The sequence below is a fragment of the Nyctereutes procyonoides genome, unplaced genomic scaffold (assembly GCF_905146905.1).
Source record: "Nyctereutes procyonoides isolate TBG_1078 unplaced genomic scaffold, NYPRO_anot_genome, whole genome shotgun sequence".
Taxonomy (NCBI): Eukaryota; Metazoa; Chordata; class Mammalia; order Carnivora; family Canidae; genus Nyctereutes; species Nyctereutes procyonoides.
Window position 1 is genome coordinate 106102 of NW_026575003.1, and position 22361 is coordinate 128462.

The following is a 22361-nucleotide window of genomic DNA, read 5'->3' on the forward strand; positions in this document are numbered from 1 at the left end:
ATGATAGTTTGGATGTATCTTGCAAGAAGTTACTGTGGCTGAGTTCAAAAAGGGTGTTGCCTGTGTTCTCCTCTAGGATTTTGATGGAATCTTGTCTCATATTAAGATATTTCGTTCATTTTGAGTTTATCATTGTGTATGGTGTAAGAGAATGGTCTAGTTTCATTCTTCTGCATGTGGATGTCCAATTTTCCCAGCACCATTTATTGAAGAGACTGTCTTTTGTCTAGTGGAGAGTCTTTCCTCCTTTGTTGAATATTAGTTGACCATAAAGTTGAGGGTCCACTTCTGGATTCTCTATTCTGTTCCATTGATCTATGTGTCTGTTTTTTGTGCCAGTACCACACTGTATTGATGACCACAGCTTTGCAGTACAACCTGAAATCTGGCATTCTGATACCCTCAGCTATGGTTTTCTTTTTTTAATATTCCCCTGGCTATTCGGGGTCTTTTCTCATTCCACACAAATCTTAAGATGATTTGTTCCAACTCTCTGAAGAAAGTCCATGGTATTTTGATAGGGATTGCATTAAACATGTAAATTGCCCTGGTTAACATTAACATTTTCACAATATTAATCGTTCCAATCCATGATCATGGAATATTTTTCCATCTCTTTGTGTCCTCCTCAATTTCTTTCAGAAGTGTTCTGTAGTTCTTAGGGTATAGATCCTTTACCTCTTTGGTTAGGTGTATTCCTAGGTATCTTATGCTTTTGGGTGCAATTGTAAATGGGATTGACTCCTTAATTTCTCTTTCTTCAGTCTCATTGTTAGTGTGCAGAAATGCCACTGACTTCTGGGCATTGATTTTGTATCCTGCCACACTGCAAAATTGCTGTATGAGTTCTAGCAATCTTGAGGTGGAGGCTTTTGGGTTTTCTATGTAGAGTATCATGTCATCGGCGAAGAGGGAGAGTTTGACTTCTTTGCCAATTTGAATGCCTTTAATGTCTTTTTGTTGTCTGATTGCTGAGGCTAGGACTTCCAGTACTATGTTGAATAGCAGTGGTGAGAGTGGACATCCCTGTCTTGTTCCTGATCTTAGGGGAAAGGCTCCCAGTGCTTTACCATTGAGAATGATATTTGCTGTGGGCTTTTCGTGGATGGCTTTTATGATGCTGAGGAATGTTCCCTCTATCCCTACACTCTGAAGAGTTTTGATCAAGAATGGATGCTATATTTTGTCAACTGCCTTCTCTGCATCTATTGAGAGGATCATATGGTTCTTGTTTTTTCTCTTGCTGATATGATCAATCACATTGATTGTTTTACGAGTGTTGAACCAGCCTTGCATCCCGGGGGGATAAATCCCACTTGCTCATGGTTAATAATCTTAAAGTACTGTTGGATCCTATTGGCTAGTATCTTGTTGAGAATTTCTGCATCCATGTTCATCAGAGATATTGGTCTATAATTCTCCTTTTTGGTGGGGTCTTTGTCTGGTTTTGGAATTAAGGTGATGCTGGCCTCATAGAATGAGTTTGGAAGTACCCCATCTCTTTCTATCTTTCCGAACAGCTTTAGTAGAATAGGTACGGTTGCTTCTTTAACTTTTGAGAGAATTCCCCAGGGAAGCCATCTGGCCCTGGACTTTTGTGTCTTGGGAGGTTTTTGATGAGTGCTTCAATTTCCTCCCTGGTTATTGGCCTGTTCAGGTTTTCTATTTCTTCCTGTTCCAGTTTTGGTAGTTTGTGGTTTTCCAGAAATGCGTCCATTTCTTCTAGATTGCCTAATTTATTGGCGTATGGCTGCTCATAATATGTTTTTAATATCGTTTGTATTTCCTTGGTGTTGGTAGTGATCTCTCCTTTCTCATTCATGATTTTATTAATTTGAGTCTTCTCTCTCTTCTTTTTAATAAGGTTGGCTAATGGTTTATCTATCTTATTAATTCTTTCAAAGAAACAACTCCTGGTTTTGTTGATCTGTTCCACAGTTCTTCTAGTCTTGATTTCATTGAGTTCTGCTCGAATCTTTATTAACTCTCTTCTTCTGCTGGGTGTAGGATCTATTTGCTGTTTTTTCTCCAGCTCCTTTAGGTGTAAGGTTAGCTTTTCTATTTGAGTTCTTTCCAGTTTTTGGATGGATGCTTGTATTGCGATGTATTTCCCCCTCAAGACTGCTTTTGCTGTGTCCCAAAGAATTTGAATGGTTGTATCTTCATTCTCATTAGTTTCCATGAATCTTTTTAATTCTTCCTTAATTTCCTGGTTGACCCTTTTATCTTTTAGCAGGATGGTCCTTAACCTCCACGTGTTTGAAATCCTTCCAAACTTCTTCTTGTGGTTTAGTTCTAATTTCAAAGCACTATGTTCTGAAAATATGCAGGGGACAATCCCAGTCTTTTGTTTGGGTTCAGACCTGATTTGTGACCCAGTATGTGGTCTATTCTGGAGAAAGTTTTATGTGCTCTTGAGAAGAATGTGTATTCAGTTGCATTTAGATGCAAAATTCTGGAAATATCTGTGAAATCCATCTTGTCCAGTGTATCGTTTAAAGTTTTGTTTCTTTGGAAATGTTGTGCTTAGATAACCTGTCGATTGCAGAAAGCGCTACATTGAAGTCATGAAGTATAAGTATATTATTATCTAAGTAAGTCTTAACTTTGGTTATTAATTGATATACTTGGCAGCTCCCACATTTGGGACATATATATTGAGGATTGTTAAGTCGTCTTATTGGATAGATCCTTTAAGTATGATATCGTGTCCCTCTTTATCTCATTACAGTCTTCAGGATAAACTTTAGTTCATCTGATATAAGAATGGCTACCCAAGCTTTCTCTTGAGGACTATTTGAGTGGTACATGGTTCTCCAACCTTTTATTTTCAGGCTGTAGGTGTCCTTATGTCTAAAATGAGTCTCTTGTAGACAGCAAATAGATGGGTCTTGCTTTTTCATCCAGCCTGAAACCCTGCGCCTTTTGCTGGGGTCATTAAGCCCATTCACGTTCAGAGTTACTATCGAAAGATATGAATTTAGTGTCATCATGATACCAATTCAGTGATAGTTTATTAAAAAAAACCAGTGTCCCAGTTTTTCATTGCTAGCCTAAAGAAATATAATAATATTTTTTGTACATTTACCTTGTATCCTGCAACTTTGTTAAATTCACTTATTTGATTTGGAGGCAGGTTTTTTTTTTCTTGTTGTTAAATTAGCTAGGATTTTCTACATATATAGTCATGTTTTCTGCAAATACCAGATTTATTCCTTCCTTGAAATTCGTTATCGTTTTTATATCTTTTTCTTGTATTATTGTTATGGTAGAACCTCCAGTAAAATGTTGAATAGATGTATTGAAGTAGAGGTACTTGCCTTGTTTCTAATTTTAGGGGAAGTATTTAGTCTTGCAGCATTAAACCTTATTTTCATAGATCCCTTCTATTCCTAATTTGTTCAGAGCTTTTATGTTGAGTGGGTAGTGAATTATGTCAAGTGCTTTTTCTGGAACTGTTGAAATAATCATGTTTTTTCTTTTTCATTCTATTAATACAGTGAGTTACATTAATTGGTTTCAAATGTTAAACCAAGCATGCAATCCTGACTAAACCACACTTGGTCATACTGTAATATCTTCTTTATATATTGCTGGATTTAGATTGATAATTTTTAAGGTTTTTATTTTTTGCATCTATGTTCATGAAGAATAGTTTTCTTTCTTGGTCAGATTATGGTATCAGGGTAATGCTAGCCTCATTAGGTAAATTGGGAATTATCCCCCTCTCATCTCTTTCTGTAAGAATTTGTGAAAAGTTGGTACTATTTCTTCTTTACGTATTTGATAGATTTTTTCAGAGCCTGGCAGTTTATTCTTGAGAAGGATTTTAACTACAATTTTAGTTTATCTATAGCTATCCCTATAGCTGTGAAGAAATATTCTTCTTGTGTAAATTTTGATAATGTCTTTCTTCCAAGAAATTTACTTGAATAAACTTGTTCATTAGTATCCCATTTTAATCACTGTAATGTTTGTAGGATTTGTAGTAATGCCCCTGCTTTCATTTCTGATATTGGTGATTTTTGTCTACTGTTTTCTTCTGATCACTCTGACTATATAGGTTTACTATTTTTCTTGATCTTTTCAAAGAACTAGGTTTTAGTTTCATTGATTTTTTTCTGTACTTATGTTTATGAATTCCTTTCTTCTGCTTTTAAAAATCTCCTTTTCTTCATAGTTTCTTTTTTTAAAGATTTTATTTATTTATTAGAGAAAGAGCATGCACATTTGTATGCACAAGTGTGGGGAGGGCAGAAGCAGACTCCCCGCTGAGTAGGGAACCCCACTGGACTGGACTGGTGGGATCATGACCTGAGTTGAAGGCAGACACCTAAGGACTGAGCCACCCAGGTGCCCCTCTTCCTAGTTTCTTGAAGTGCATCTTAGAGCATTGACTTTAGATCAATGAAAGCATTTGATGCTATAAAGTTCCCTTTAGTATCACTTTAGCTGGAGCTCACAAGTGTCAGTAAACTTTGTTTCCACTTTCATTTAGTCTGGAATTTTTCAAATGCTTCTTGTGTATTTTTTCTTTTGTCTGTGGATTATTTAGAACAGAGTTGTTTAATTTACAAGCATTTTGAGAATTTTCCAGGTAGCTTTCTGTTGTTGATTTTTAGTTTAATTTCATGGTGTGTAGAGATTTACTTTGAACGATTTTGATCCTTTTAAATTTGTTGAGTCTTGTTTTATGACCCAGATTTCAGTCTATCTTGGTGAGTATTCTATGTGCATTTGAAAGGAATTTTGTATTCTGCTGTTGGAGGAAGAATGCTATATCAATATCAGTTAGGTCATGTTGGTTGATTATTACAAACTTGTGTATCCTTAGTAATCTCTATGTGTTCTATCAGTTATTGAGAAAGAAGTGTTAATTTCCAATAATAATTGTGGATTTCTCCTTAATATCTTCTACATGTATTATGAAGCTTTGTTACTAGGCATACAAATATTTACAGTTATTGGATCCTCTTTGACAAATTGACCTCTTTATCATTATGGACTGCCCCTATTTGTCCCTGGTAATATTTCTTGTTCAAAAAACACATACCTTGGGGCACCTGGGTGGCTCAGTGGTTGAGTGACTGCTTTTGGCTTGGGGCATGATCCCAGGTCCTGAGATCGAGTCCGGCATCAGGCTCCACACAGGGAGCCTGCTTCTCCCTCTGCCTTCTCTGCCTCTCTCTCTCTCTCTCTCTCTCTCTCGAATAACTAAATAAATCTTTAAAAACAAAACAAAAAATCCACATTCCTTGTTTTATATTGTGGCAGGCAAAGTGGCCCCCCAAAGATTTCCAGGCTTTAGGCTCTGGAACCTCTCTGACTGTTAAGTTACATGGTAAGGGGGACTTTGCAGAAGTATCTAAGGTTGTAATATTTGTTTCTATTGTTTCCATGACAGATTACCACAGATTTGGTGTCTTAAAACTACACAGAACTTATTATCTCACATTTCTGTGGTTCAGAAGTATAGGTAGAGCAGTGCTAAGTTGGATTTTTTTGCTTAGAGTTTCACAAGGCCAAAATCAGAGTGTTGGCAGAGTGTTGGCAGAGTGTTGGCTGCATTCCTTTCTGGGGCTCTGGGGATTAATCTGCTTCCAGACTCTTTTGGGTTGTTGTCAGAATTTAGTTTCTTCCAGTTATAGGGCTAAGAACCGGTTCATTTTTCTTGCTGGATCAGCAGGAATCATTCTCAACCTCTAGAATCTGCCTGCATTTATTGGCTCATGGCTCCCTTCCTCCACCTTCAAAGCCAGCAAAGGCAGGTTGAATCCTTCTCATGTTTAGAATTTTTCTGACTTCCCCTTCTGCCTCCTCTCCTGCTACCTCTCTCTGACTCCTCACTCGTAGGCCTCCCTTTTCTGCTTTTAAGGATTCATATGATTACATTGGGCTCACCTGGATAATCTGGGCTAATCTCCCTATTTTAATACCACCTGATTAGTAACCTTAATTTTATCTACAAAGTCTTTTCGTGGTTGTACCTAGATTAGTGTTTGATTGAATAAGCAGAGGACAGGAATCTTGGGGAACATCTTTAGCATTCTGCCTACTGCAGTTATGGACTTGATGATAGGAATAGTAGCCTGGATTATCCAGGTGGACCCTGTCTAATCACATGCGCTCTTAAGCAGAGAACTGTCGTTGGAAGCAGGAGCGATATGGCAGAAGGAGAAGCCAGAAGAATTTTAAGCGTGAGAAAGATTCTCATTGTATGCTGTTGCTTGCTTTGAGATGTGAAGGCTTATACGCAGGGACCAGAGAGACCTAGGGGACCCAAGGGCAGCCCCAGCTGACAGCCAGTGAGGAAACTGCGATCTCAGTCCCACGGCCACAGGAAACCAAATTGCCAGCAACCTGAGTGAACTTGGAAGCAGATTATTCCCAGAATCCCTTGGTAAGAGCCCAGCCAGCTGACATCTTGATTTCAGCCTCATAAGCATGTGAACAGCTAAACCAACCAAGCCTTTCTGGACTTCTGACATATATAGCCGTGAGATAATACATTTGTATTGTTTTAACCTGCCACATTTGCGGTGGTTTGTTAGAGCAACACTAGAAGACTAGAACAGATATTATGAGCTTTCTTTTGGTTAGTGCTTTCTTGGAATAACTTTTTCTGTCCTTTTAGTTTTAGTCTGTGATTTTATAGGTAGATGAAGTGGTTTTCTTACAGGTAGCATATAGTTGTCCTGCCTTTTAATCTAATCTGATAATCTGTCTTTTAACTGGTAAACCATTTACATTTCAAGTAATCATCAGTAGGGTTGGGAGTTAAGTACTTTCTTGCTGCATCCTGGGAACTGCCTCTAGGCAATAAGCTGGAGCCGTAATAAAGTTTACCGCCTTTATTTTCTTCCTTCCTCCCTTCCTTCTTGTCATCACAGTCCTTTGCTGGACCAGCCTTTGTTGTCCAGTATCTGAAAGCTCTTGTTTCATAAATTTTGTCCAGTTTATTATTTAAGGTGAGAAGAAAAACCCCATGCCCCTTACTTTGTGAAAGCTAGAACTAGAATTCCTCAACAGTGTAATTTCTAATTGATATTTCAAGGACATCCTCATCCCCTTTTATGGGAAATGTGTGTGTGTGTGTGTGTGTGTGTTTGTGATCTGTTCAATCACAGAAAGTATGATACATGTACTAAAATGTGACTATATCTGAACACGGCAGATTAAAAGTGCCATACCCTTTTAAAAATAGAATCCAGTGATGAGTCGGTGACAAAACTTGACCATCTCCTAACATGTCAGCCTTTTTCAGCCTCCATGTCTTGGTATGTCTGGTTCCTTCTGTTCGCAATGCTTCCTCATCTCACGGCCTGTCTTGCCCAGCAGCTCCCCACATACCTTCTGGAACCCGCTCCAGGGGCACCACTTCTCTGCCTCCTGGTGCCCCCAGACGGAAGGAAGCCAGGTGTGGTCTTTTAGGATCCCTCACACTGCACCCGAGCAGTGTTCCAGCACACCACAGGCCCTACTGTACTGCTCTGTTTTGGTGTAGACCACCCCACCCACCCACCAGGAAGCCCTGGGAAGCAGGGACCTTATTTTGGTTCTTCTGTGTACTTCCCAGCCCCCTAACCCAGTGCACCTACTACAGGGAACCTTCCAGTACATGATTGTTGAACTAGCGACTCCATGCGTGCTCACAAATACTGCTGTCAGTACTCTCCCTTCGGTGTCATATTTGTAAAAGTGAGTCTTCATTAATCATTTTACTTTTCTCCTAGTAAATTCCTCATCTACGCCTGTCTCCTGCTATTCTCTGTCCTGCTGGCCCTCCGTCTGGATGGCATCATTCAGTGGAGCTACTGGGCTGTCTTCGCTCCGATATGGCTGTGGAAGCTGATGGTCATTGTGGGAGCCTCAGTTGGGACTGGAGTCTGGGCACGGAATCCCCAATATCGGTAATGCTGCTTTATGAAACCTATCAGTCTCTACCCTCAGGGAGCAATATCTTGTTTTTCACTTTTGATTAACTGAGGTCTATTTTTCTTTGCCTATCTGGGGTTTTATAAAAACTATAATATAGGCAAACTGAGTTCTGTTCTAGTTTTAAAAAAATTAGGTGTTTGATATGCATTTTTAAATAAAAGCAGTGTTGTTTGGGGTGCTTAAGATCCTAGCCAGCCCAAAAAAGCCAATGTAATCTAAAATGCATCCAAAATATCGAACTGTTATACTATGCTAGACCAGAAAGTATAAAACTACCATGTTTGCAGGAGCAGGTCTATAAAACAAAGGCCTGGTTTGGTCATGAGGGCTACATCTGTTTCCAGTTCAGTCCTAGAACTGAGGTTCCCCTTGTCCCAGGCTCCTAGTCCTGGGGTTTTAGGACTGTTAGCAAGGGGTGTTGGGGGGTAGCTTGGCCAGGAAACAGTGAGCCCCTGAGACAGGGAGATGAGGCCTAGATGCTGTGAAGGAGGGCAGAGCCTTTGGGAGCCGGGCAGAGGCCTGAGCCTTTCTTTCCTTTTGGCTGCCTCAGCTTGTTCAAGGTCCTGGAGTCAGCTCAGCCATGGGGTATAGCCTGGTGCTGCTGGGACGCAAAGAGTCTCTTCTCCCTCGCAGAGACTGGCACTCCAGAAAGGGAAAAGAAGGGCTTGAGGGGCTGTTCTCCACCTTCCCTGGGAAGATGGGGAGGGAGGGAATGCCCGGTGGATGGGTGGGACATGTGCGCTGGTCCTGGGAGAAAAGTGCAGCTGTTTAAACCTTGGTTAACTTTAAAAATAAGAGTTAGCTCATGTAACATACATTACCACGTATGTATCTGAGAACTTTAAAATAGACATACAAGAAGCCATGGCAGATGGGGGACATTTGTATGTAAGCTGTTTTAAAGTCCTTAGATTTCCTTTTCTTTTCTTTTCTTTTCTTTTCTTTTCTTTTCTTTTCTTTTCTTTTCTTTTCTTTCTCTTTTCTTTTCTTCTTTCTTTCTTTCTCTTTCTTTCTTTCTTTCTTTCTTTCTTTCTTTCTTTCTTTCGAGATTACCTGTGCAGTTTGCAAATCTTTTCTTTTTTATGAGATATTTTCAGATATCTAATGTTTACAACTCGAAGAATGAAAATTTTACTTTTTTATTTATTTAAAAGATTTTATTGGGCAGCCCTAGTGGCTCAGCGGTTTAGCGCCGCCTACAGCCTGGGGTGTGATCTTGGAGATCAGGGATCCAGTCCCACGTCAGGTTCCCTGCATGGAGCCTGCTTCTCCCTCTGCCTGTGTCCCAGCCTCTCTCTCTCTCTCTCTCTCTCTCTCTCTCTCTCAATAAATAAATAAATAAATAAATAAATAAATAAATAAATAAATAAATAAGATTTAAAAACTGTTTTAAATAAAAAAAATAAATAAAAGATTTTATTTATTCATGAAAGAGAGAGAGAGAAAGAGAGAGAGAGAGAGAGAGAGAGAGACAGGCAGATGGAGAAGCAGGCTCCATGCAGGGAGCCTGACGTGGGACTTGATCCCGGGTCTCCAGGATCACGCCCTGGGCTGAAGGCGGTGCTAAACCGCTGAGCTACCTGGGCTGCCCAAGAATGAAAATTTAAGTAAATATTTCAGATTCTGCTAATTGATATTGAGAAGCTATTTGAGCCTTTCCCTGTTGGTTTAATTGAAGATTTTTGATTGAGGAAAGGAATTGTATGTGTGTAGTTGAACATAGTCAGTGTGCAGGAATGGTCATTCCAGTGTTAACATTATCCAGTGGAATGTTGCTGGGTCCTGTACAAGTGACCACTGGCTTCATTTTCTCTGTGTCCTAAGCTCAGGTGTATTTATCACCAAGTACATACTTCATAAATGTTTATTTGTATTTTGAATGAAATACAGTGGGCTTTCCAAATGCATCTTTAAGCATTATCCTGATTAGCAGCCTAATTATTTTTCAATTGTTAATCTGATAAGTTCCTGCCTGATACTTAAACAGCTAATTAAACTGATTCTGCTTAGAAGCAGTTTTAACTGCTCTTCTTTCTCTTTCATCTGCAGGTGTTAATTCATCCTAATGGACTAGAAAGGAAAATATAAAAAAAGACGTTCATAGTTTTATTGGCATTTTTGAATAGTACTTTACAATAGTTACTGTATTTTCTTGAACTATAACCCACACATTCATACAGCTAGTAATTTTTATAGTATTGCGTGAAATGTGATCTGCATGGTTTTTAATTCATTGAGAGGTGAGGATCATGAGATTAAGAGATATTTGTCCATTTTTAGTAGTGGAAGCAATCAGCTTGAATGATATTGGAAGTAGTCAAATTTAAAGTCATGAACAAAAGCATCGATGTTTCCCATCAGGGAAGTAATAACTCTGGCTTTATAGTTATCGTTCATAGTATCGAACGATACTATGTTGGTGTCTGCCCAGACAGCCTATCTGTTTTGGAGATTCTGAACTGAGCATTTTTCTTCTTCTTCTTCTACCGTCCCTTTTTAGAGCAGAAGGAGAAACATGTGTGGAGTTTAAGGCCATGTTAATTGCAGTGGGCATCCACTTGCTGCTCTTGCTGTTTGAGGTCCTGGTCTGTGATCGGATCGAGAGAGGAAGCCACTTCTGGCTGCTGGTCTTCATGCCGCTGTTCTTTGTGTCCCCCGTGTCCGTTGCAGCTTGCGTCTGGGGCTTTCGACATGACAGGTCGCTGGAGGTGAGATTTCATCTATTTAAGGATGTTATAAAAAGTAAAATCTTTTGGTCAGCTAATGTAATGTAGATGTCTTGCCCTTTGTCGGAAAGCTTTACCTCTAGATTGTGGTATATAAGGAAACTAAAAATGGTGAAAATAATTGTGTTTCTCTTTCTCAAAGAGTTTCTTTCAGAACTCGGGCTTTTCACCCAGCCCCTCAGGCTTCATCCACCTTCGCAGCTTTCCCTAGCCAGCTGTGTTAGTTAGGCTTCTCCTGAGATAGGACCAGTAGAAGAGGTGGGGAAAGGGAGAAGGGAAGGAGGAAGGAAGAGAGGGAAAGGGAGAGAGAGAATGATTCAGGTTAAGGAGCTGGCTTGTGGACTTAGAGGGGGCTGACAGGTCTGAAATTTGGGCGGACCAGCAGGTAGAAGATGCAGCCTGAATTTCTGCTGCTGTCTTGCGACAGAATTTCTTCCTCTCCAGGAAGCCCCCTCTCCCCTTCTGCTGCCTCTGAGCATTTACTCCCAAGCTCATCCACGCTCTGTCTGCTAACTGTGGGCTCTCTCATCTGAAAGAGAAAACTGAATGACAGCAGCGAAAGCTTCTCTGTCATCTGTTTGGCTCCTGTGCCTTTCTCTTCATTCACAGAAAGGCTTCCTACAACAGAGCCTTTCTGACCCCGAGCTCCCTGCGCAGCCTCATACTCCCCAAAACCGACCACAGCCAGTGAGCCCTTTCAGCTCTTTTTTTCTGGCCACCAGCCACGCAGCAGCTCCTGCCACTCATGGGCCTTTGACTACACTGGCCGCCTCTGCTTTGGCTCCATTCTCACCACTAAGGAGCCTAAGCTTGGCTGTTTTCTGTCCTCACTGTGCATACTTCCTCGGGGGGGGGGGTGGTCTTGCTTACACTTCCTGTCTCCACTGCCACTTATGCGCTGTCGCCTCCAGCATTCCCACTGCTGAACTCACATTTCCACGTGAGCTCCAGACTCCTTTTCCTTTTTTTTTTTTTTTAAATTTTTATTTATTTATGATAGTCACAGAGAGAGAGAGAGAGAGAGAGAGAGAGAGAGAGAGAGAGGCCGAGACACAGGCAGAGGGAGAAGCAGGCTCCATGCACCGGGAGCCCGACGTGGGATTCGATCCCAGGTCTCCAGGATCGCGCCCTGGGCCAAAGGCAGGCGCCAAACCGCTGCGCCACCCAGGGATCCCACCAGACTCCTTTTCCAACCTCACCTGAATCTCTACTCCCTGTGCTGGCTAAAGGCAGCATTTTCACCCAGTCATCCTTACTGTTCTGCTTTATGCCCATGTTGCTTTGCATGTTTTCTCTGTTACCTGAGCAGAAGAAGCAAAGCCAAGCTGCAAAAATGATTTGCAAAAACTTAACATTAAACAAAATCATTGGGATCACACATTCCAGATATTTTCTATTTGTTTTTCTAAAGTTATTTTTTATTCATTCATTCGTGAGTGACACACACAGAGAGAGAGGCAGAGATATAGGCAGAGGGAGAAGCAGGCTTCCCACAGGAAACCCTATGTGGGACTCGATCCTGGGACTCCAGGATCATGCCCTGAGCCAAAGGCAGACACTCAACCACTGAGCTACCCAGGTGTCCCAGATATTCTCTATTTGGCTCAACGTTTCTTGGTGGGAGAGGGACATGTGCTGTTGGCCTTTTGGAGAGGAAATGTTTTGTTGAATGGGACTGTCTAATGCATGGCAGGATACCTCTGTCTGCCCTCTTTCCACTAAATGTTGGTGGAGAGGCTCTTGCCACAAGTGTGTATGAGACCCAGGGGCACCCCTGCTCAGTTCCTAGCCTTCGGGGCAGGGGCAGTGTCACTCAGGTCGAAAAGCACCGAGGGGACCATCCAAATATAGTTGGATAGGAACTGAGGAAGCAGTTAAGGTACATGTTCAAATTTGGAACTTGGTTTTTCAGAAAGTAAAAGCATATACAAGGGCTAGGACTGCATTGGGCATGAAACCATATTTTCCCAATGCAGAGTTACAAAAAGTGAGTCATTCATATAATCCCCCTTGGCATTCTGGCCTGGAAGAAGAAACACTATGTCAGGAGTTGAGCTCCCTTCTGGTGCTTGTGTCCGGGGAGAAGAGTCCCACATTTACTCAGGGGTGACGGGATAGGCTTGCACAGAGACATGAAGGAACTGTGGGCTTTGCCAGGGTGCACCCTATGCAGGTGTGGAAGGGGGTGATATTTCCCAGAGGGACTCTACAAAGATGTAGGGGCAGGAGAAAGTGTCACGCACAGTGAGCTCTTGTGACCCCAAGATGACTGGAGCACAGTTTGGCAAGACACAGAGACTTCTAGAGATAGATGTTGATGACAATCGCATAACAGTATGAAGGTACTTAGTGACGCTGAGCTATATAGCTACAGATAGCTAAGACAGTAAGTTTTCCATTGTATGTATTTTACCACACAGTTTAAAAAAATTGCCTGGAGCATGAAGTGGAAAGGAGAGAGTGGTGGGAGCTGGGGGAGAGGAAGGATGTAGAGAGGAACTGGGCTGAAGGGAGGCCAGCTCCTCAGTCCTCAGAGCATGCACTGAGTCGCCCCAGGCCTCCATAGTGAGCTCTCAGGGCACCATGGGATATTGGCCATTTTTGAGGGGGAAGCAACGTGATACCAACCTGCTGTGGGGATATGATATGAACTACTACCTCCAAGTCGTTTACAGTTTTATTATTAGGTTACCCTACATTAGTTTTGATGATATTGTAGAAGAGGCGGAGTTGTTGGTAGTTACTGTGAGGGGAGGGTAGTACTTACTATGTAAGAATTTGTCTGGAGAACAGCTAATGAGGATGGCAGTGCCTTAAGAAATGATACAGTACCAGCAGGCACATGTATCCTCTTAGGAATCAGTTGTGGTTATTTAGGAATGAAATAAAAATCATTTTTCCTTTTGATTTATATGACTTTTATTATTTTTTTAGACGGCTACCAGTGATATAAATGTGAAGTTTAGATTTAATTACTTAATCCAATGGAACTTGTTAAGGATTTCTTTTAGCCCAGAGGCCTAGGAAAGAATGGCTCCCTCACTGAATGCTCTGTGAACTGACAACTTTGGGAAAACTCTAGGCCAGATGAGTCAGCTTCCTGTGATTTTCATTTTGCAGGCAGTGGCAGGAACAGAGAGCCTTCCAGACTGGGAGGCTAGTGGGGGGGGGGGAGGCATTGGAGGCATTTGGGGGCGCTGGTGAGGAGAGAGGCCTGACAAGGCAGTAGCTGTTGGGGTGGTAGAGAGGACAGGACGTGGTAACAGCTTTCAGGAGTGGGAAGAGGAATACAGGGTGCTTGCTGGTGGTGTGGCTCAGGTGATTGGGCTGCCATGGTGCCTTACAGCAAGGTGGGAGGCTCTGGAAGGGAGTGGGACTCTCTGGAAGGGAGTGGGACAGGGTAAAGGTGGAGCAGTTAATGGACTCAGTCTGAGGCTGGCTCTGACTACGGCATCTCTATGAGAGCTGGGCCTGGGATGCAGCAGGAAGGCTGTGTCAGAGGCAGCTGGTAGCAATAGCCAGCAGGCAGTCACACCAGTCAGGGCCATGGACAGCAGGCTGAGCGAGTGAACGCACACAGGTTTGTGGCTGTGTCTCTCACAGAGACGGAAGACTGGGTTGAAGGTTCTGGGGGGCATCAGGGTTCAAGGAGAGGAGGGTACTGAAAAAGAGCTACCTAGAGCTTCAGGAGGAGGGCGAAACCGTGCAGGGTTCATAGAGATGCCACACATGTGCCCCGTAGGATGATCTGGCATTGGGAACCTTGATGCAGCAGTTGCCAGTGGTCAGGGCTGGAGGCTGGGCCACAGTGCTGAGAGCTCAGAATGGCAAGGGAGGCCATGGGGGCCTGAGCACCCATGATGTCTCACAAAGCCAAGTGCTAGCACTGGGAGGGATACAAGCTTGAGGGAGGGATGGGCTCATTTGGTCTTGGGGTTCTTTTGTGTTTAAAGGGACTGAGCTGAATTTGTTTCTGTGCTTCTGGGAGGGATCAGTTGAAAAGGCAGGATTAAAGATGAGGTAAAGAATTGATGTCCTGATGTGACAGGCTCCTCAAGGAGCCAGAAAGGAAGGGGTGGGGTGCAGAGCTGAGCCCTGGGTACGAGAAGAAAGTACAGGTATGGAATAGAGATTTATGGGTGGGGGCAGGAAGGATGCTTGGAGTGCCTGCCACAGATTGCCTCTATTCAACGAACCTGGAAACAAGATGATTGTAGAGAGCACATAAAGGGCAGGGCAGCCAGTAAGCAGAGGGCACGAGGCAGGAGACTTGGGGTGGGGGACAGGTTTCTCTTTGCTGCTGCATTGCTTCACTCCTTTGATGCTGAAGATCAAGAGGTCCCAGTATAACTTAATAAAGCTTTTACCATATTATAATTTGCATTGCCTTTTAGTGTGTTAACCAAATAATTGCAGTATTGAATGCAACTTTTACTTTGTTTAACCGATTCTTCTCTTCATTTTTAGTTAGAAATACTGTGTTCTGTCAACATCCTGCAGTTTATATTCATTGCCTTAAGACTGGACAAGATCATCCACTGGCCCTGGCTTGTATGTAACTTTTTAAATCCTTAAATAAACTTTTCTTTTTTTAATTATAAAAGTAATTTGTGTTCATTGTAGAAAACTTGGAAAAGACAGATGAGCTTAGGTAATAGAATGATAATCACCCGTAACCCACTGGGAGAGAGTATGGCTAGTGTTTGGGGTTTCCTGTGCTGGAGGTTATTGCTTTGTGAAGGTAGCTGAGCCTATGCTACGCACACGGTTTGGTGTGCTGCTCTCTTATCCTAATGCATCCGAAGCATTTTCCCATGGCAATAAAAGGTCTTTGTAAACATAAGTTTTAAAGTTTAATTGATGTAGTATTCTTCAAACGCATTTACCAAACCATCCCTTCCTTCCAAACACTGAAGTTGATACCAGTGTGATTATAAATCACGATAAAACATATATTTTTGTGCCTAAAAGTCTTTGCCTAATTTTTTTCATTGTTTTCTTAGGAAAGACTCCAGAGACCATATTACTGGGCTGAGGGTGGGAACTTTTTGAGGTTTTAAATACAAACTACACTGTCAACTTGCTTGTCAAAAAAGTTGTGCCACTTTACGTTCCTGCCCGGGGCAAGGTCTAAGTCATGCTTGGAACCTGTTCCTTCAGTTTTTGGGTGTTTGGTTAAAACTGACTGCATAAATGGAGAGAAGGGCAGGTGGATAGGAGGATGGATCGGTCTAGATACAAACATATGTAATTATATATACATGTAAGCTACAAATTAGAGAATCCAGTAGGACTTGGACTTCCAACTATGAATGCCTAGAAAGCAGGTGAGAACTGAGGTGGAAGATGTGCCTCTGGGAGATAAGGTCATATCAGTGTTGCTTGATGTGTACTTTTGCATATAAGACATTTTCTGTTATGAACATGGTTTACCTTTTTAAAAAGTAACAAGTATACCAAAAAAAATATTCATTTGGTGACAGGGAAGAAAATAAGGGAACATAGTCATCTCCATAATGAATAAAGGCAAGACTCTTCACCTCTACCCAAAGTCTTTGATAAAGCAATTATGATTAAAAAGTTCAGGTACCTGTCCTACATCCTTAGGGTGGTGTATCTAGAGCATGGTAATTGGGTTCAGGATTTTCTGTTGTGATGTGGAGGAAACAAATATCAGACAAACTTTTAGTGTAAGGTGCAATCAGAAAAAAAAAAGATTAAGAATTATGAATGTTTTCTGTAGGTGAGTGAAGAGATTTTTTCCAGCCCCAGTTTTGGGCAAGGTCCCAGCAGATGGAACAGTCTGAGTGCATGCTTCTTGCAGTGACAAAGAGAGACCATGGGAGGCCACTGCGCTCCCTAGCATTCCACCTGAAGGGGGCCCCCATGTGAGTGTGGCTAAGTGAGGAGGGGCATAGGAAAGAGACTCCATAGATTTTATAGCAAAATGTACCATCAGGAACTCCAAGCTACTAGAGAGTATTAAAAACCACACAGCAATTCAAGTCCTAGGTGTAAAAACAAAATGGAAAGCCAAAAAAGTGTCTGAAGAAAACATAGGAGAAAACCTTTGGGGCCTGGAGTTTGATGAGGAGTCCCTAAAAGTGACACTAACAGTAAGGTCCATAAGAGAAGGTCAGAATGGAGATGAAATGAATGAAAAGACAGGCCACAGAGTAAGAAAAAAATATTCGCAAGGCACATGTCCAGCTGAGGACTTGTATCCAAAACATCTAAACTCTCAAAACTAAAAAACAAACAAACAAACAAAAAAACCTCATTTTATGATTGGCAAGAGACCTGAAAAGATAATTCACAAAGAGGATATACATGTGGCAAGTAAGCACACAAACAGAATATCCTTACCCAGTAGGGAAAGGCAAATAAAAACCAGGATGAGGTCCACAGTACAGTCATCAGAATGGCAAAGCTAAATAGCGTGGAGTGCAGGTGAGGGTGTGGAGTGCAGGGATGCTGGCACCTCGCTGCTGGGATTGCCGAATTGTAGAGGCACTCTGACACAGACTGGAGTGAACGTGATTTGGCAATGCCATTCCGGGGTATTTCCCCTAGAAAATGAAAATGTACAGCCATACAAAAACCCATGTGTTAGTGTTTGTAGCAGCTTTATTTGTGACAGCCAAAAGCGGGAAGGCACCCACATTTCCTTCCACGGGTGGCTGGACAAACAGGCAGTGGGTGCACCCATTCTATGGAATGCCACTTGGCAATAAAAAGAAACAGGCTGTCGTTATATGTAACAACGTGGAGGAACCTCACAGACGTTCTGTGGATTGAGAGAAGGCAGTCTCAGAAGGTGACACGCTGTGTGATGCTATGCACATCGTGCTCTTGAACAAACACAAGTGTAGTGATAGGGAGTGGATCAGTGGTTGCCAGGGGTTGGGGGTGGGGTGAGGGTAGGACACAGTGAGGGGGCAGCATGAGGGAGTCCTGTGGGGTGGAGAAGCTGTCCTGTGTCCTGCCTGGGGTTACACAGCTCTACACACGTATGTGTGAAAAGTCATAGGACTGTACACCAAAAGAAAACAATTGACCGTGTGATAACATAAGACAGAGGGATGACAGATCCAAGGACCAGCACAGGAGGGAGAATGATCTAACCGGGGAGCCTGGTGAGGCCCCTTGGGCTTCTCCTGTGGGCTCATGTGGAGGTGAAGCAAGGTGTTTCTGGTGCAGCAGCAGCAGACATGGGACCCGCCTGGGCGAGGGGTCAGGGACTGGGCGGCAGAGCGCTCTCAGCGTCACTGCACCTGTGAGCGGAGGGCAGCTGAAGTTCCCAGGGGCACGGGCCCCACAGTCTACCACCATGGCACCTCCAGCAGGATGGGCAAACAGCTGTGGAGAGGGTGTGCTGAGGGCGGCAGACTGCTCTGCTTCCCTTGCAGCAGAGCCAGGCGCAGGCTGAGTGAGAGCATATCTTAGAAGGGCAACCACCAGGCTCTTCTCCCCAAGTGTGGCCCATGGCAGAGCATGTCCTGGAGCAGGCGGCAGCCCTGAGCCAGTGTCCCCACAGTCCTGGGATGCTTGGCGGCCATCCTCACTCATGCTTGCACTGTCTTAACTGCAAGATGTCCGGCAGGGGGTTGGCTATGCCTCCCTTCAGGTACTGGGCACAAACTATAAAGATTTTTCTCTCTCCTCCTTCCCTCAGGTCGTGTGTGTCCCTCTCTGGATTCTCATGTCCTTTCTGTGCCTGGTGGTCCTCTATTACATTGTGTGGTCTGTCCTGTTCCTGCGTTCCATGGACGTGATTGCAGAACAGAGAAGGACACACATAACAATGGCACTGAGCTGGATGACCATCGTCGTGCCTCTCCTTACTTTTGAGGTAAGCTTTCGACAGTAGAACTTCTCAGGCCTTGGGTCCCACCCTGTCCTGTGACAGCACTCTGTGTACCTAGAAAGCACAGTAGATGGGGGTGGGGATGGAGGGCATGATGCCAAAATTAGAGCATCCTTTCTTTTGGGGGACTGGCAGTGAGAAGTGAGTCCTTGTGGCCGTGATGCATCAGTACGTGTGGATTTGTCTATATCTAGAAAGAGAGTTGGTTATTTTTCGTTAGCATTCTGTGCAGAATTATAGAATGGGCACCGTTGACTCCTCAGAACGATCACCAGGAGGAGCTTCCCATAACAGTCCTGCTGTTGGAAGCCTCCCAAGTATACAGATTCTGCTTGGTCCTGAAGGACATGAAAGTAGGTGTCATGCTACCCCACAAGATAGAGCGTATCTGTAGTCTTCTGTGGAGCTGACCTTACCCCTTGTGAGACCTGACAAGGGAGGGCTGGACTGGCCTTAGACATTGTCCGTCCTCAGATGCTTTATCAATAGGACCTCACCTGTTTCTCTTTCCTTAGATCCTGTTGGTTCACAAACTGGATGGCCACAACGCGTTCTCTTGTATCCCAATATTTGTCCCTCTTTGGCTCTCCTTGATCACTCTGATGGCAACCACCTTTGGACAGAAGGGAGGAAACCACTGTATGTACTCAGCACTTTGGAAGCCCTCGACCTGTGTGTCTCTGTGCATGTGTGCATGTGGCCCCATTCTATGAACAATGAGCCTGAGAGTCCCAGTTAGGGAGGTCACAGAGGAAATGTATGCCTGAGGAAGGCCTGGAATATTCTGAGGGAAGAGTGCGCTGTCAACCTTGCTTTCTCTGACCTGCACCATGCCCTTCCTATGGCACACTGTGCCATTTGAGGTAGGCCTCTCAGCCCTGTCCCCTCTGCTGCAACATGAGGATGAAGTTACCTGCTTTCCAGGGGCTCCTGAGGACTAGATAAAAATCCACATCACCCTCCAAACCCTGGGAGTCCACTCAGGTTCTGTGCCCCACCCTGCTCTCCCCAGGGACATTCCCGACATCACTGTGTCTTGTCAGTGGGGCCCTGCTTGCTCTCCCTTCTCTCCACCTGTGTGATGGGACACTCAGTTTTGAAGTGATCTTTGACAAGAGTCCTTTCCTCACTAGATCATAGGCTCCTTTGCAGGTAGCCCCAGAGCATGCCATTCTGGAAGCCAGAGGATGGTGGGGTTGCACTGGGAGCGCCAGCACTGAGTGGATGGTCCTGTGGTATAGGTAGCACGAACAAAGCCTCGGAGGAGCAGCTGTGAGGGGGCCCTGTGAGCTTGGGTTGCCGGCTGGCCTGGACCAGTGCCTGCCAGATGCTGACAAGTCCCTTTTTCCGGTGACATTCTCTGTCGTATGTGAGCATATCCCAGATAGGGAAGGCGAGAGGATGCTGACGTCCCAATGCCTCGGGAATGTGTCTGAGGCTCGCTAGAGCAGTCTTGACTGCTGGGACCCCCATCAGAGCACCCGGGAGGCCTGTGTCAGTGGACCACCCCACCTCCCCCACTTTCTGATCTCTAATGGTGTCGCAGTGGGCCAGCCCGGGAGCCCCACTTAGAGAGCTGCGAGCCACAGGCCCATCTTCTTGCCCTTCATGGGTATCCAGGCCTTGCTTAGTTGTCATTTCTAAGGCACCGGGAGAAAGGGTTACGTGGTCCAAGTAAAACTTCCTGTTCAGGGTAGCACAGCCACAGCAGATCCCATGGAGGCCAGTGTGGTAAGCAAGTGCATCCTTGTTTTTCAGGGTGGTTTGGGATTCGCAAGGATTTCTGTCAGTTTCTGCTTGAACTCTTCCCATTTTTGAGAGAATATGGGAACATCTCCTATGACCTCCACCATGAAGATAATGAGGAAACAGAAGAAACACCCGTTCCAGAACCTCCTAAGATTGCCCCGATGTTCCGTAAGAAGACCAGGGTGGTTATCACCCAGAGCCCTGGGAAATATGTCCTCCCACCTCCCAAATTAAATATTGAAATGCCAGATTAGATACCACTCCCGCGGGCAGAACGCCAGTGGACTGGGGCACACGCTCTCTTCTACCCTCCTCTGCGTCTTTGTTTACCCCACCCAGAACTGGAGCTGGAGCTGGGGCTCTGGGGACTTCCATCTCATGCCTTGTTTGCACTCAATGCCTACCAGTGACTCGCCATGATGGGACACACAAATGGCAGGTGACTGGCACATGAAGCCGGGCTGGGGTGGGGTGTGTGTCGGCGGCCGCGGGTGTGACGGAGGGAGCGCGAGGGACACGGAGAAAGCAACCCCCTCTGGGCAGGTGCCTCAGGAGCCAGCTTGGATCTCTTAGGGGTGGCTGATCAGGCCACAGGAGTTATTGGTTTTCAAAGTGCTAAAATTCCCATCAAAAGTGTTCTTTGAAAAGGTTTTTTTAAACCAGGCTGGCCTCAGTACGTAGCTTAGCGTCTGCTGTTGCAGAATAGTCAGTAGGAACCTAAATATTCCTTGAGGGCATCAAGCTCCAGTACCCACTGTCATTATTACTGTTTGTGTTCCTGCTGTGGAAGTAGTTGCTCTTCCAGTGAGGCTGACAGCAGTTTTTAATGGCCTCATTGGTGAGCCCTTTCTAATGGAGTGATTCCGAGCCTGTATAGTATTTATACAAATATTTTAGCATTGTAATATACCGTGTTAAATCCTAGTTCTGTACAGTATATTCTGTTAAAGTATTTTTTTACGAGCTTGTATTGGAGATATACGTGTTCTGTTGCAGAAGTAGAAGCTGCTGGCACACCTGTCCTACAAAGGGGGTGTCACCCCTTAATGGGACATCATCATTTCCCCCCTGAAATCCTCCACATACACAGTAGCTGCTACTGCCAGAACAGCCACAATAAGCAACAAATGGTTTATGCTTTTCCTACATTCTGGGAATATTCGTTTGTCAGAAAACTATCCAGCATGACCTGCAACTAGAGTGCTGGACTTGCGGAGACTGGGAAGAGCCACTGGATTGTGGAATTGGAAAGGTCTGAGGCCTTTTGTCTACTCCAAACAAAAAGCCTTCCGGATGCCCCAGGCTTTTAACTAAGAACACAGTCCTTCCGAGAGCTGCTGGGAGAGCCCTGAATGAGCAAAGAGGGACTCAGATCCTCCAGGCTGAGAGCCTCCTGCCTGAGAACAAGCAGCCATTTGTTACAGGAGGGAAAGGGGCACCGACCGTCTCACCCAGGAGAGGAGGGGAGGGTTTAATGCAGGGAGCTGCAGACGTGTCTCAGCCTGGCCCCACTGACGCCCAGCACCCCGGGTACCCCAGGGCCTGGGTCCCGACAGACTGCCGTCTCCGGGGGAGAGGGGGAGCATCTGGAGTGGCAAAGCCTTCCCTGCCTGGTGTGTGACAAAGGTGGCGTAGTCCACTAGTTTTGCTCCCTGCAGCTGTTCAATAAACCGATTCCTCCTTTTCCATGCTACCGTGTGCATCTTACTTTAGATGTGGTCCAGGACACGGGAACTCCCAGCCAGCGTGCACATGGCCTCGGGTGGCCCCGGGCGGCCATACATCTCTGATGAGTCCTCAGGTACAGCCTGAATGGACAGAGTGTAGAGGGAAAGATGGACACCCTGGAGACTCGACCTCTGGCTGGGGACCATGGAGCCACCTTGTTACAGCTGAGGAGCCTTCCTAGAGGATTCTCGAGGCTTGAGACAGTTTACCCTGAAATGGGCACTTTGGTGGTCCCGAGGCATCGCCTGGTGAGACTACAGGCTGAGAACCACTTACATTGCCATAAAATGCCCTGTGATTACTGGCTAGCTTGCCGGGGGGCAGTTGAGTGTCCCCTAATGCTCCTTCAGGAA

At 44.5% G+C, this 22361-nt stretch overlaps 1 protein-coding gene across 2 annotated transcripts in view; it reads left to right on the forward strand.

Moving 5' to 3' along the window:
• TMEM185A (transmembrane protein 185A) overlaps window positions 1-22361 on the forward strand; it is a 39457-nt gene that overhangs the window by 15730 nt on the left and 1366 nt on the right. The window contains exons 2-7 of one of the 2 annotated variants that reach the window (XR_008665528.1): window positions 7734-7910; window positions 10439-10646; window positions 15132-15215; window positions 18340-18516; window positions 19047-19170; window positions 20290-20719. Coding sequence is in view for 1 of the 2 variants with exons in the window: in XM_055333836.1 (XP_055189811.1) it covers window positions 7734-7910; window positions 10439-10646; window positions 15132-15215; window positions 18340-18516; window positions 19047-19170; window positions 20290-20534 (1015 nt within the window). In the remaining variant the exon portion in view is untranslated. Of the gene's footprint in view, window positions 1-7733; window positions 7911-10438; window positions 10647-15131; window positions 15216-18339; window positions 18517-19046; window positions 19171-20289; window positions 21971-22361 lie in introns of those variants that run through there. The other variant, XM_055333836.1, reaches the window with a different exon arrangement.